At 35.6% G+C, this 15,292-nt stretch overlaps 1 protein-coding gene across 3 annotated transcripts; it reads right to left on the bottom strand.

Moving 5' to 3' along the window:
- Positions 1–4,965: 4,965 nt before the first annotated feature.
- LOC137956969 (uncharacterized) lies at positions 4,966–15,004 on the bottom strand. 3 transcript variants are annotated; one of them, XM_068804654.1, is made up of 7 exons: positions 14,238–14,324; positions 12,871–13,205; positions 12,486–12,638; positions 8,944–9,036; positions 7,051–7,109; positions 5,409–5,502; positions 4,966–5,300 (listed from the first exon to the last, which is right to left on the bottom strand). In XM_068804654.1, exons 2-7 carry the CDS (start codon positions 13,192–13,194, stop codon positions 5,079–5,081), a joined length of 945 nt encoding a protein of 314 aa, XP_068660755.1. In that variant the 5' UTR covers positions 13,195–13,205; positions 14,238–14,324; the 3' UTR covers positions 4,966–5,078. The 3 variants fall into 3 exon arrangements, with proteins under 3 accessions (XP_068660755.1, XP_068660753.1, XP_068660754.1); XM_068804652.1 differs by having other exon boundaries at positions 4,971–5,300; positions 14,234–15,004; XM_068804653.1 differs by having other exon boundaries at positions 4,971–5,300; positions 12,871–13,197; positions 14,238–15,004.
- Positions 15,005–15,292: the final 288 nt, after the last annotated feature.

The raw sequence follows: 15,292 nt of genomic DNA, 5'->3' as shown, positions 1-15,292 counted from the left end.
TTCTCATGAATGGTAATATTATTATATATTTTTATTGATGATCTTTCTGGTTTGAGTCTAAAGCCAAAACCTAAAAGTCATCTACAACCTCTTATTCCTTCCATGTATGACCAGTTTTTCGATCTCATCTCATCTTTACCTATCAACTTCTACATATTGGCAATCCCTTAGTCACTTCTTCTAACAAAACATTTCTATGAAAACCTTTCTCTTTCGCTGCCCCTTCATCCCCTACCTCTCAAGTTGGTCACCTTGAAATTGTACTACCTCTTCACCCATGTCCCTCTATCCATTCTCACCCAATACTAACTTAAGCCAAATCTAAATCCATGAACTCCTCCCTCGCTCTTTCATCTACCTTCGCCAATGATCTCGCATGTTACAAACACACACACTCACAGACACAACATACCTCATTGGTGAAATGCTATGACTTCTAAGTTTACTCCTCATAAGAACAGTAAAACCTAGTCTAGTTATCAAGCCTCAAATTGCTCAAATTGTTCGAGTGGTTTTGATTCATGTAATCTTTCACAAAGGTTGAATGTTGTATTAAATAAACTATTTTTATGTAGCAACCTTCCGGTTTTGAAGATCCTCAATATCATAAACATGTGTCTATCTTAAAAAAACCATTTATAGGCGCACGGTAGGCTTGGTTTGAAAGGTTTCATGAATTTATTTTAGCTTCTGGATTCAATCAAAGCAAAGTTGATCCCTCTCTGATTATTTATTTGTTCTATATCTCTTACTTTATGTAGACAATATTATTCTCATTGGTTCTTTTATTTTTTCAAAAATTTTAAAACTCTTGAAAGAAAATTTTTTTATCAAGATATTAGGTAACTTAGATGTCTTCCTCAGTCCTCAAGTTCGCAAGACCTCTCATGAGACTCATTATCCACTAAAACAATTACTTTGAATCGAGCAAGAATGACCTTGTGCACTTTGGTCTACATAAAGTCCTCATACTAACCCCACACACTATAGAAGCATAGTTAGTGCCTTACAATATGCCACCTTAACTCAATCCAACATATGTTATGTTGTCAACCTCATAGGAAAATTTATGCACAATCTTACAAATTACCATTTCAGTCTAATTAAAGGATTCCCTATTATCTAAAAAGGCACTCTTCATTGATAACAATAACCTTATTGTTTATTCAAATGTCAATTGAGGTGGTGACCCATCACTCAGTGGTATTCTATGGTGTATACCATATACCCTAGCAAAACTCTTGTTTCTTGGTCTGTTGAAGAGTAGACCAAGGTCTCTCGTTCAAGTACAAAGGCCAAGTATAGGGCATTAGTTGCTACATGCACTAAAACTGTTTGCCTACAATATCTCCTATGTAATGTTGATGTTCCTTACTCTAAACCTATAATTTTAATAAAAACTTCAAAACTATCCTTCTTGCGTAAACCTCATTCTCCACGCATGCACTAAGCACATCTCAACAAACTACCATTTTTGTAATTAACAACCTCGTTGTTGGAGACCTCAAAGTTCAGCACAACTCATCTCATGAGCACATCTCTTTGATTTAAGCTTAATCTTTGTTGTCTACCCACCAAAAAAATTGAGGGATATGATCAAACACATTAGTTGCCTCATCATCCTCATCTTCGTGAGCATCCATGGAAGAAAATCTATCCTTGTCCCCAACAAATAAGTCATGTGCCATCTAGAAGATTGCTCTTTTCGTCTTAAGAGAAGTCAACTCATGTTTGAATTCTTGTAAACTTTTGAGAGTTTGTAATCTATATGCAATATAATCTTCCTTTAATATCTCCCTCTCTTTAACATTTTAAAAAAAAATGTTATAGAATTTGTTACAACAACTAATTAATCCAATCAACAGATTTACAATTCAAATGAAATTCTTTCTTATGGATCTTCTGTAATTTCCATTGGTGATGGGAGGATTAAGGTGCACTTTCTAGCTTCTTTAAATAGAATAAATGAGAAGATGTACTTTGGCATTGTTTTTCGTGATACTTTGTAACTAAAGTAGAATGGAAGATCAATGAACAACACTAAGAGATGATTAGGTTGATAGATGCTAGTCAAATTTTTATTTAAATTTAGAAAGCTTTAGTAATGTACGACATATTCATAGGGACCTCTATTGTACTAGTTAAACTTCCATTTGACATGACCATTAAAGATATTACAATTGTTTTTTGTCTTTGTTGTAGTCCCTTAATTAATTACCAAGAAAGAAATAACAACTACAATATAAGTGATTTGAAACTTCAATCTGGTTTATTTAAGTTTGAGTAACCTATGAAACAGCTTTTACAAGAAAAGTTGGTTCATGAAGAAGACTGAGAGAGTTTCAGCTCAAGTCTCACATGGTGATAGATAAAACATTTCATATTGTCAAGGATTATGGAGAGATAATTGCAATTATCTTGTGTAATATAGTTATAAAGTCAAGGTAGATTAGTTCCATAACTTAGTGTAAGTTACAAGTAATTTTATTGAAAACTACATATACTTATAGGTTGTATTACTTATAAAAGAGAGAGGGATACATACAAAGATGATTATTGGAGGACTTGATAAGAACGGGTTATGCTACTTTGATGTTGTGGTACATAAGAAGTAGAGTGTGTTCCCAAGTGCATTGAAGCAGAGTACCTTGTCTTTCAATCCCCTTGATCGTTGATAAGTTCGTCAACTATTTACAAAACACAAAATATTTGTTTCCTTTATCCGATGTGGTCCCTTCCTAAAATTTAAAAAGAGGCCTTAGATCTTCCCAAAAGGATATTGCAATGGATGAGAAGATTGAGGTATCACTATCTCACCAAATGTGGGCTCTTTGTGATCCCCTTTCAAGTGAATAACCTATTAGCTGGTGATGCATGTAAGTGGATCCATGGAAATATATGAGGTGAGATTGCAAAACGAGATATACATGAACTTAAAGAGTCTAAATTTCTTGAAAAGTACACTCGTGCTACTAGTTTCAAATAGCATATCTTCAAATTTTGTTGACAATTGTCGTTAAAAAGGGTGTCAATTGCACCCATTAGACATTTCAAATGTTTTTTTTATATGAAAACACTTATTAAAATATTGCACATGGAACAATCTATTGAGTTCATCATGAATGGGAAGGAGAAAATTTTGTAGATTGAAGAAAGTGATCTATGGACTAAAACAAAATCCAAGCGTTTAGTTTGTTAAGTTTAGCAATTGTGACTCATTTTGGCTTCAAACAAAAATTCAAACCACTTGGTTTTTGTCTATAAGAAGGATACTATAAATAGATAATATAGTTATCATGTGAAGGGACATGTGGATAAATATTTTCATGAACTAACATTTCAAATAAAAGATTTGGGAACACTAAGGCATTTCTTAGGCATTGATGTGGTAGGAAACAAGAAGATGTTTATTAACAAAGGAACTACTATTAACTTAGTAAAGTAATGGACACTCCAATGCAACCAAATACTAACTTGTATATAAACACATTCTATTATTGAAGGATAAAACTAAGCATAGACGAATTGTGGGCATGTTGAAATAGGCAACTATGACTCAGAGTATCTGGATATGATAAACACAGTCTATTCTTGAAGGATGAAACTAAACATAGGTAATTTGTTGGCATGTTGAGATAGGCGACTATATATAACTCGAGTAGCTAGATATTTCCTTTGTGGTAGAAGTTGGTAGTCAATTTGTAAAAAAATAAGGTATGTATGTTTAGATGCAATATTAAGGATATTGAAGTATTTGAAAGAGACTCCATATTAGGTTTATTGTATAAATAACATCAGTTAATTGTGAAGAATTTAAGTCTAACAGAAGATCATCCAATGGCTATCATACAATAAAGGATACAAGCATATAAAGGTGGGCTATCATGAGTAAAAAGATGCCACAACATCTATGAGATCAATACATCAAAATAATTATGTCTTTCTCAATTTAGAGGACAAAATTTATTGTATTTTGTAAGCAACTAGGACTATTTGATGTCTATAGTCCAACTTAAGGTGGAGTATTTGAGAATGTCTTATATAAAGTCTATTTTCTGATTTTTCTCTCTCACTAACTTGCAGTTTTACACATTTCCCTAGGTTATACCAGTAAATGACTCAACTTTGACATTAATGGATGCATACAGATTTGCAAGGGTGAAAGTAAAAAGAACAGAAAAAAGGTCAGGAGGAGGTTCAAATTCGTATACGCAAAAAAAAAAAAAAAAAAAAAAAAAAAAAAAAAATCCCTCTATGATGGAACATTTTAGATGAAAAAATGGAGATGAAAGCCATGGACCACAACTAAGAAATTCCTTTGCCTTGTAACTTCCTTGGCAACCTTCTAAGCTTGCAACTCATGCAAAACTAATTAAAATATTTAATTTTTAAGAAATAAGGGAGAGAATCTTGCCCCCCTCATGGCAAATGCTAGGAGGTGGGGGGGCCTTATTACTGATGGTAGCAGGGACACCCTCCGCCCCACCAATTTGTTGATGCTCCACACCCCAGCTGGGAGACCAATGGCCTCTTCTGCACCTACAGAACTAAGGGGGTAAGGGTGCTGCCCTACCCTCCCCCTTCATAGCGCCAATAGGAGAGAGTTTGTAAAGCCCTCTCATATACCAATCACACCAGCAGAGAGGGTAGAAGGCCTTCCTCAAACTGCTGTCATCTAGATGCTCACCGTCAAAAGCTTTAAGGGGGAAGGAGAGCCAATTATTTTTAACCAATTTTTTTAGGTTTATCTGTTGAATGGTAAAAACCTACCAAGTTGGCCAGTTTTTTTTTCTGAAAAGTGGGGTCTAATTGAATCCAATTCAAGTGGATTTAAAAGAAGCTGACTAAAAAACAGAATTTCTTCTTGAAGATTTTAAAGACTCAGATAATAATAATGCAAAGGGTGGGCGAAAATTTGCTTCCTGGATCAAGTGTTTGCAGTTCCAACATCGCAAATGCAAATGCAAATGCAAATAAATTGATTAAAAGTTTTGAGTGCTCAAATAGAAGACAATAAAAGATACGAAGTGAAAGGATGATTTATATTGACCTGCTGAATGAGATTTTACAGATATGAACTAGACACCTCTTTTTACAGCTATAATTAGCATAATAAATAAGGGAGAAAAAAGAAACAGGATATATGGCAGCACCTGTCTCAATGCACCTTCATCTTCTTTCTCCTTTTCCACAACATAATTAGTCCTGTCACTATCTTTGATGAATGCTTCAAAGTATCCCTGGTAGCCAGTTGCTTTGGACTTATATGATGAACGTGTGACCTTCATCTTGTCCATTGCCTACAACAGATACGAAGTACCATTTGATCAAGACACAAGCTTTATGAAAGCTATATATGAAATATGGTCCTGGCTAACATTAAAAATAAATGAATTAGAAAAAAGTACCTGGAAGCTAAACATGAACTGTCTTGCTTTCTTGCTCACTTGGGAGTTTGGATGAGACTGAAGCTTCTCGTACATGACTCGAGCCTCATCTGGTCTACAATAATAAATGCATGTGAACATTTCAATTATACCCCTTCACTAGTTAACCAAATGGATGGATTCAAATTCCCAACCTGTGATTCCAGGAAGGTTCGTTTTGAGAAGGCATTGTCATACACGACTCAAGCCTCATCTGATCTCCAATAGTAAATGGATGGATACATGAGATTTCCAATGTAAAGTAACAGTAGTTAGCTGTTCAAAGTGCTAACTTTGTAAGTAGGGTAGAGTTGAGCAATTCCTTCTCTAGTCCACATCTTGGTTAGTCAAAAGTAAGGCAGAGTATTTACTAAATGGTCTATGCATAACCTCTCACTTTTGAGTTTAAACCTCGTGAAAACTGACCGTATTTTATCAGGGCATGTGCTAAATGGGCCATCTTGACAAATAAAGTTCAAGAAAGACATAAAATACCTTTAGTATTTTATAGACATTTCCAGACCCTCTCAGTACATGGACATAAAACTAACTTCAATATACCAAATTTCAAGTGAATCCTTCTTTTACTTGAAACTGTAGGGATCAATGTATGATTATTCACCCAATTGTTGCCAAATCCAAATGCTCATCACACATTACCCTGTACTTACCTAACACAGAAGACTCCCAGTTCCTAACCTGAACCAATAACCATTTGTTGCTCCTTTCAGTTTTCAACAGATGAGGCCTTGATTTACTGCAATTAGCCACTTCAAGCCTCGAGCAACTTGTTGAATTTGCTAGGTTCAAGATCAGTCCTAAAACAATATCTAACTCTTTGGGAGGTCACTCAGTCCCAAAGCAGTACATCTGTTGTTAACTATGAGTTTTATACAGTACAATTTACATCTAGAGTCTTATGCATTTTAAATCATTTAACTTAGTGAAACACTATTTAATACCATAATGGACTGTTCATGCTTAAATCCACTAAAAATATGCACTCTCAGTATGCATTAAAACTACTAAAAGGATGTTTCCAAGCGATACTGACGCATAAATGCCCTTGAAATTTATCTCCAATTAGATGATCCAAAGGTTCAGATCAATGAAACTTTTGATATTTCTAATCTAATGGGCTCACAGAAGTAACAACATAAAATTATTAAGTGCTTCTCAACTCCTCACATATGCAAGTTTTACTACTAGAATTTTTTTAATGAAGAAACACTACTTGAAATTCTACTAACACATGATAATAGTAGAAATATTGTACCAATGGATCAGTATTTTTTTTTTAAGAATCTTTCTTTTGTATTGATAGTTTGGACGAAGTCAGAGACCATTGTTTTGTTGCACTAACCAAACATCTTGACCAAGCGATCTCGGATTTTGTTCACCCCAATACAGTATAAAAATCCATGTCAGAACCCTGGATGTAACTGCACAGGTTCTAGACACCAAGATATTATCTTCCCAAAAGAACAACTCTGAATGACAATACAATTATCTGTATATGTATAGGCTACATCCAATCCAACAACGGACAACGTCATTATCAATATAGTATAAATATCAGAAGCTTGAAATTTTCATGAGTAAATATTAATGTAGATGGCAGTACCTGCTAAGTGAATCTTGACAGATAGACCACTGCAAAGCAGCCAATCCATGAAGTTCACTCTACAAGAGATAACTTTGACATGGTCAGTAGTAATATGAAAACAGGAGCAAATGAAAACGAATTAGACAATGGTCAATTCCGTGAGAATAAACAATAATTTTCTACAAAAGGGGTGTCTCAACTATAAATTTATCATGCTCTAATATAAAGGCCTCAACCAATTTCCCTGAATCTATCAACTGCCTTCTCTCACTTGAGTCCTTCCAAATCCTTACTCTATCCCCAACTACTCGAAGAAGAAAAGAAAAATGAAAGAAAGCTGAACATGAAGTTCTAAGTGAAAACCAAGCAGACAATAATGGCATGATAATAAAATTACTATCCACCTAGACAAAGCAACATATGTTCATACAAGAATGCATAGCCTATGAATGCAAAATTAAATGCCAAGGTGATTTCCCTGACCCATAACATGGATTATGGGCAGGTACTGGTGGAGCAATGGGTTTACTTGTATTCACACTAAAGTCGAGACTCCACACCTGCCACCCTCCACAAGTGCATGTCATCTATGAGGTCACCATGATGCAGTACACAAGAATGTAGAAGAGCTAGCTGAAGAATATTTAAAGACAAGAGATCATCCAAAAATCTCTCATGTTTATGAAAGAAGAAGAAAGAAGGAGACTCAATTTAAAGAGGCCTGAATTTCCTATTTTGGACTCAGGTTCCAATAATAAAAGGTCTCTCTAAGTTGCAATATCCCATTTCAAGCATGCAGAAATTAGAAGTTTTAACTAGAGAATTACTTGTTGTTTTTAACAACTTGCTATTACGGTTAAAAGATTCTATTAGAAAGTCTTTTCTAATGGTACTTTCCTGTTTTAAGTTTAGGTCTTTGTTTCCAAATTAATTTAGCCTAAAGTTAGGAAGTCTTTGAGTTAGAAACAATTTCTTGTTTGAGTTTCTTTTCCAGCAAGGGGAACTAGATTTAGAAAGTCCTAGGTGGACAACATAGAAGCTTCCTATTTATTTATGCATACCTATAAAAAGCCCCCATATGTAATCCAGAAATTAGTCTTTTGCTATTGAATTTTTCTCTTGGATAATGTTATACTTTGTATTGTTTTTTTCCGTTTGCTATTCTCTTGATAGAAGTGGAAACCCTATTTTCTATTATTCAAGTTTTACCCATCAAATTTGAATTCAGATTGCAGTTATCTAAGTAGTTGCTGAAATCTAGGTTCACCATATTCTAAAGGAAGCAATCAACTTTGTTATTCCTTGAAGTTGAATCCCCCATGTTGCGTCAACCACACAGTCACTTGGTCAAACTTTCTGAAGATAATTTTCATAGAGTTAAACTATTTCCTTTTCCAATGACATCAAATGCTTTTACACTTCGAGTTTGGTAGCCTCATTAAAGAAGATCAATCACACATCACATTGGTCGCCTGCTGATCTGCTTACTGATTCACTTACTAGGACTTTATCTTTGGATATATACTCAATAGGTCAGGAAGGTGCTACCATAAATTCTACTTGGGCAACAGTAAGGAACTGTAGATAACGCTTTCACTCAAAAGTAAGAAAAGAACTGTTTATACAGTTATCTTGATATTTTATTCCAATGGTGCTAGTTTTGGGACCCAAAGAGTATCCATTGATTTTCCTCTGAAATTTGATCTCAAATAAAAGCATAATTTTGTTAAGTTTCTGTCTAGAACTGAACAAGCTGAATACTAATCTCATAATTGCTCATATTTTGAGTAAGAATTTGGAACAGTTTACTGCAGACTTAAACAATAGTTACCATATAACAGCTTCTATGAATTACCTCTGGAACAAAGTCTCACTAGGCAATTTGCAAAGAGTTTGCAAGAGAAAAGTCACCTGAAAAACCACAGCCTTCATTACTCTTTCATAATATGGCAGTGCTTCTTGAAGTTTCCCACGATCCATCAAGCTATCGCCATCCTTCAGAGCCTATTATCAATAAAGAAAAGCTTCACTAGCCCAATTTAATGCCATAAAAGCTGGCCAATGTTTGAAGCTTACAATACTGAACATGAAACAGATGCTATGTAAGTTCTATAGAAACAACTGACAATTATACAGCACATGAATCAGTTGGCTCCATAAAGTTTTCATTAAGACGTGCAAAGGACTGCCACGGTAAGTTGTTTGGGTAAATGCTGCATGGAGAAATTTGAGATAATTGTATTTGGATTAGTTGTTAAAGTGGTGAACCCAGGAGAGCTCCAGGAATGCTGAGAAACTGTGTAAGTGTGAGTTAGGTTCTCCCATAGGATATGCAGAAATCTGCCTTCTATAAAGTGGAGAGCAGCAGCACTCTGCTTGTAACAATGAAAAGAAGGAGAAAAGAAAAAGGAATTAAAGAAAGAAGAAGAAACACACCACACAAGAGGGAAATTTTTTTGCATCAAATAACCATGTTGAGGTGGACACGCTCCTCATCATTTATGGGACTATTAGGCCTATACCATGTTAAACATAATAGCAACAAATGCCTTTCATTTAGGCACCTCCCTAACCAACTTCCGGTCCTCTTTGACTAGGACACGTCAAGCACGTATCCTCTTCTCCAAGGACACTGCCCAGAAATTTCCTAACTACTTTTGACCTTATGCCAAGTAAAAATAACAACATCAAGCACAAGTAAAAATATCCAGCCATGTCCCACATCCCTAAATAGGAAAGAAGGAAAGCGAAGAAACTCAACTTTGCACAAGAATAAAATACCATACTCCAACAGAAGCATCTCAAAACACATCTAAATTGAATATGAAAGTTGAAATTATCATGATGTAATGACTTAACTACTTTTCAAAGATGCTTACCATACATTGAAAACTGATTTAGAGATCCAGCATTGACGATAATAGTGGATCTAGTTGTCTCGAGGCTTCTACAAAAGCATTAACCATAACTTGACCTTAACCAAACTTTAGAAATGTTTTGGAGATGAAGCTACTCACCACATTAGAAAACGCAAGGGCTCCATCTTCCACTCCAATGAGGGAAAAAAAGAAAAATAAATAAATAAATCCATGATGCAAGCAAGACAAACAGAATGAGAACTTCCAGGTAGGTGTTTCTAACCCATCTTCCAAAACACAGAAAAAGACGAATTTTGCCCTTCTCTGCCCTACATCTTGATCGAACAACATTGATATCAAATTGTTAGGAACCTAACTTAGGCTCGAACCTGGGTTGAACTGTGGGTTGGTTTGTTGTGAGATAGGTTAGGATTTTGGTGGCAAGTGCAATGAAATAATGAAGCAAAGGTTTTTGGTTTTGACCATGGTCCTGCAATTTTGTCAATGTCTGCACCCAACTGAGGGTCAAATTGACCATTCATCCTTGGCGAGCAGTTACTGGCAATGATAGTGATGTTGATGGTGATGTGAGCCATGAAAAGAAATGCTACTAAACCATCATGGTCACTCCATCTGGTGGGATGTGGTTTCACATAGATGAGAAATAACTTGTGATTGTTGGCTGGTTGTTAAATCTCTGCCTTCAAGCCAACAATAAAACATTCAATTTGTGGCATGAGTCACGCACAGACTAGTGGAAACTCTGATTGGAAGGTTGGGATGAGGTTGGGTTATTGGCATGGATATTTTTCCAATGGAGGAGATGGCAGATAATTGACCCTCTTAGGTCTTATAAAGAGGGGCAGGTTTATAAGGCTTGGATCAGGCTGAAAGGTTGTATCTGAAGTGATCAGGTTAGGATTTGGCAGGGAGTCTTTTCTATGGATGCAACCAAATGGCTAGGGCTTGGAGTGAATTTTTGTTCATTGAAGGAAAATCTATCACAGTTGGACTATGTCTTGACTGGTCCATTGGTCACTTTCTTGGATGGCCATCTCGTAGTCAGAGATAAAGTTCAAAGCTTTACAAGGCTAGCTTAAATGTGATTGACTCAAGCTGTAAATCCATCCATGCACTATGACCTCATCGAATCTGGCAGACCAAAACTCTACTTGACCTTGTGAATGCATTTAATGTGCCATGAGAGAACTCTGAAAACAACACTAATTTGGGCAACCCATGTTCTCACACACCCAGCTTTTTACATGAACTTCCTCCTCCTAATGTTGATGTCTTCCTATAGAAAATTCAAATTGAGAAGCCATTTCTTAAATTTTTTTGTTTTTGAAATAGAGAAACCATTTCTTACATTAGAAAGTAAACTAACTCTCTTTCAAGGTATTTATGTTCTTAATGGCACAGATCCTCAATTGATTTGAAACTTGATTCTACCACACACAACCTTCTTTCAGGCTGACCTTCACTACTTCCAATGTCAATTTCTCCTTGCAGAACAATGGATTTGATAAAATGTTTATTGCGTTGAAAAATTGACTTCTAGAAATGTAAAATATGTACTATAAAAATAGCATTTTAATGAGCAAACACACAAAAAAAAAAAAAAAAAAATGAAAAACGGGATTTGGGTCTAAACACATCCTTACCCTTGTAATCTCTTCAATCTATGAATAAACTCTTGTATTCATAAGAATACCTAGAGAGAAATCTAATCCTTGTTAAGTTGTGGAGTCATTAACACCTTATGCAGAGTCAGCACACGATATATTGACTGATGTTTCGTTAAAGGTAGTTTGGGGATTTCACACTTGCATTTCAGTTGCTCTAGTTTTCTCCTAGCATTTGGGGGCGCCGTTATTAGAGTGATTGATGATCATGAGTTGTGTGAGAGAGGTTAGAGAAAAACACAGAGAGAATGGTGTGTACGATTTTCTCTTATAAACTTCTTCTTCATCATAGTGAATGATAGCAGCGGCGGAAGGATAGAACCTAGTCTCACCTTGAGGCAAACCTGTATAAATATTGTGTGTTCGTGCTTTGATTGTTTCTTCTTCTGCGATTATTATTGCTCTCGATAGTATTGAATTAGGGTGTCTAATTTCTAACTCTAAGTTCTACTTTTACTCTAATTCTAACTCCTACTTTCCTTCTAACTCTAGCTATTATGACTTTTACAAAGACAAAGGTGTATCCACATCTATATCAACACTTATTTTCTCTCCTAATTACAATTTAACCCTTTTGATTATATTAAAATACTCCACTGCCCCTAATTTAAAATTATATAGAGTATTTTACTCCAATGATCCTAACATTTTTACAGTCACAAAGAGATGGAAAGGTGAGTAATTTTCTTGTCCATTTCATTGAAACTAGAGAAAATGAACTCCTGACTTAAACATTTACAAAGACTAATCTCTAATAAGAAAATACTACACATTAGAATTGAGGAACACTAGAATAGCTTCTTCTTTCTTTAATATATCTTAAGACGATCCAAGATATGAAAAGAAATAAAAACAAACTTGATAAGCATATGCCAGGTAGACCTGGGCAAAATTGTGGCTCAAAAAGTACCTTTTCACACTCTGCCTTTACTTTGGCATCAATATTTAAGCCCATCTTACTCTTATAAGATGCAATTAACTGTTTTGTACGGGCTTGTTTGGCAGCTTTATCTTCTGCAGTTTCGAGAACCTCACCGGGCCGAATTATTTTTCCTCCGCCAAACTGAAGTCCACAAAGAAAAAATATAGAATATTAAGGTGTCGTATGTGAAACAAGATCCAGCTAATTTTCAGCAACTTAAGGAAGAACTTTAGGTAACTGATCCCCACAAAATAGTTAAAACCAGAAATAATACGAAGATTTACCTTAAACAACTAAGTACTGAACAAAAAGTTCTTTAGATGAAAAATAATAACATTTTTTAACGAGCAGAAAACAATAATAGTCACTGTACCGTTTTTGAAATATTGCCAGGTCTTGGAAAAACTCCCCATGTGGAAACCTTAGGCATGTATAAGTCTACGTTGTCATCTTCATTGACTAGCTTTGGTGGCTGTACAACTCCAAACCTGCTTGTGTCCCCAACAATCAACTCAACTTCTGGCATATCCCCATCAACAATTGGGTCCACAATTGGCACCAATCCTGGAGGAATTCCTCTATTTGACTTCTTATCTGAGAAATCGAACCCTAAAAAGTCAATTTTGGAGATTGAGGATCCACCCTTCTCCCGAGTTCTATCCTCAACAATCTCATCTTTCATGTCATCCATCTCCATCTCCTGTTTTCCTGTGTGTGAAAAATAATTAGCATTTTCGCCTGAAGTATATGATGACAGATGTAAGAGCAAGTGTACCTATGTGAGCCTTCACCCAAATTATCCATGTCTAAGAACAACAAATATGGCCCACACAAGAGGGAAAGTGTTAAAGAATAGTCCCACATAGATCAATGAGTAAAAACAATTTAGGTTAACTAGTTAGGAAAGAGGTTCCCTGACTTGGCTATTCATTTTGGGATGACTTTGAATCCAACTTTAACACCGAGGATGTGCATAATCAACACTTCATATGCCAAATTGAACCATAAAATCATGAGAGCTCTAGGATGAGATGATACCTCAGATTTTTCTTTAGTGTAGGAAAACAAAGAAAATAAGGTATTCTCTTTTAATTGAATAAACAACTGATATCAACATCAGCAATTTACTGGTACTTTATCCAACCAATATTGAGATATGATTTTCTCATTCTAATTTCTATAAATCCTATAAAAAATAAGTATACGTAAGTGACCAAAATGCTGCATTCTCCCCACTTCTACTGCACCAAAAATCAGAAAATAATATAAACAACAGCAGCAGCACTTGGAGTAGTACGGAAATAGTAATGGCAATAGTTATTTTATGATAAAAATTATATCAACGATAGCAATAACAAGAACAACGAGAAGAAGAATGAAAAAGGCAGCCTATTTCAATTTGTATTCCCCCAACAGCTTATCCCCATGACAAGGGGCCAGATCTCTGTCTTCAAGAAAGCGGCGTCTCACTTCTAACATGAGTATGCTGTAAGCGTTACATACTTATTGCATTCTATCAGAAAAGTACAAAGAATTAAATAATAGATTTTTTTTTTTTTGCATAATTGTACAAAAAATGAACACCTAAATCGTGAAAAAGATAGCCTCAACCCTATCTTCCTAAATCAAATAACAAAAATGCTAGAGATACGAGAATAATGGTTCACATTTTCCTCTATCCAGTATCATTAAAAAATAGTTTTTTGAACACTCACGAAATTTGTCCACCTTCTTACCCACATTTTTTTCACTAACAGCAGTTCCTTTCTTCTTCTTGTAATCTTTAGCCTTCTCCATAGCGAGTTTAAGCGCATCCGGAACGTCGCTAGCGCCACTTTCAACAACTTCAGAAACTAAAGCGTTCTCATTCACACTTTCGTTATCAACCCCAGGAGATTCCAAGACTGGTACTAGCACTGGACTAGAGATAACTTGTTTCGACTTCTTATACGCCTTTGCTTTCTCAAAAGCGCGCTTCACTGGATCAGAAATCACCGGCTCCGCCTGAGGATTTTCTGGGGAGGAATCATCATGCGGTTTGGATAGAAAAGGTTCAGAGTTGGAATCGCTCAAAGAAGAGAGTTTGAGTGTTTTGGGGGGTTTAATATTGAGTTTAACTGTGGAGAAGAGAGAGGGTTTGGATGAGATACCCGTCTTAATGGTGGTGGAGGAGAAACTATACGGTGATTGGGGAATTGAGACCATTTCCTTGACCAAATTGGATTTTGCTAATTCGCCAGGATGGACGAAGCCTCGGAACTACAGAATGAGCTTCGGCTTCCTTTTTTTTTTTTTTTTTTTCCTTGTGATTTTACAGCCAGAGCGGGAGATAACAATTTTGACCGTCTTTATCTTGTGCTAACGATTGGCTTGCAGGCATTTGTACACGCTTCGGGAGATAACAATTTTGACCGTCTTTATCTTGTGCTAACGATTGGCTTGCAGGCATTTGTACACGCTTCCTCGACCAAGAACGTGGACATATATGACGGCGAAGATTTCTAGCCCTGACCAGTGTCGGCTATTTACAAGAGGAGGATACGGAAAAAATTGCAAAATGCTTCCAAATTACTTATTTTATAATATTTTTTTCATTTTATTTATTTATTTATTTTTTCATGTCTTTCTTTTTCTCAAATGAGATGTCATGTGTTGAAGAAGCTCCAATGGTACACCTTGTAATCAAAGGATAAAGTGGCATACATTATAATTACTAAGGCCCCGTTAATGCCCCTGGTTGAAAATTTATATCCCAGGAAAAACTTTTGTAGCTTTTCATAGGATATACATTTCTA

The sequence above is a fragment of the Aristolochia californica genome, unplaced genomic scaffold, assembly GCF_029961685.1.
Source record: "Aristolochia californica isolate CCGP_79_NKW_82.1479 unplaced genomic scaffold, dmAriCali1.0.hap1 SCAF_2, whole genome shotgun sequence".
NCBI lineage: Eukaryota > Viridiplantae > Streptophyta > Magnoliopsida > Piperales > Aristolochiaceae > Aristolochia > Aristolochia californica.
This window is presented reverse-complemented; position numbering and strand designations above follow the sequence as displayed.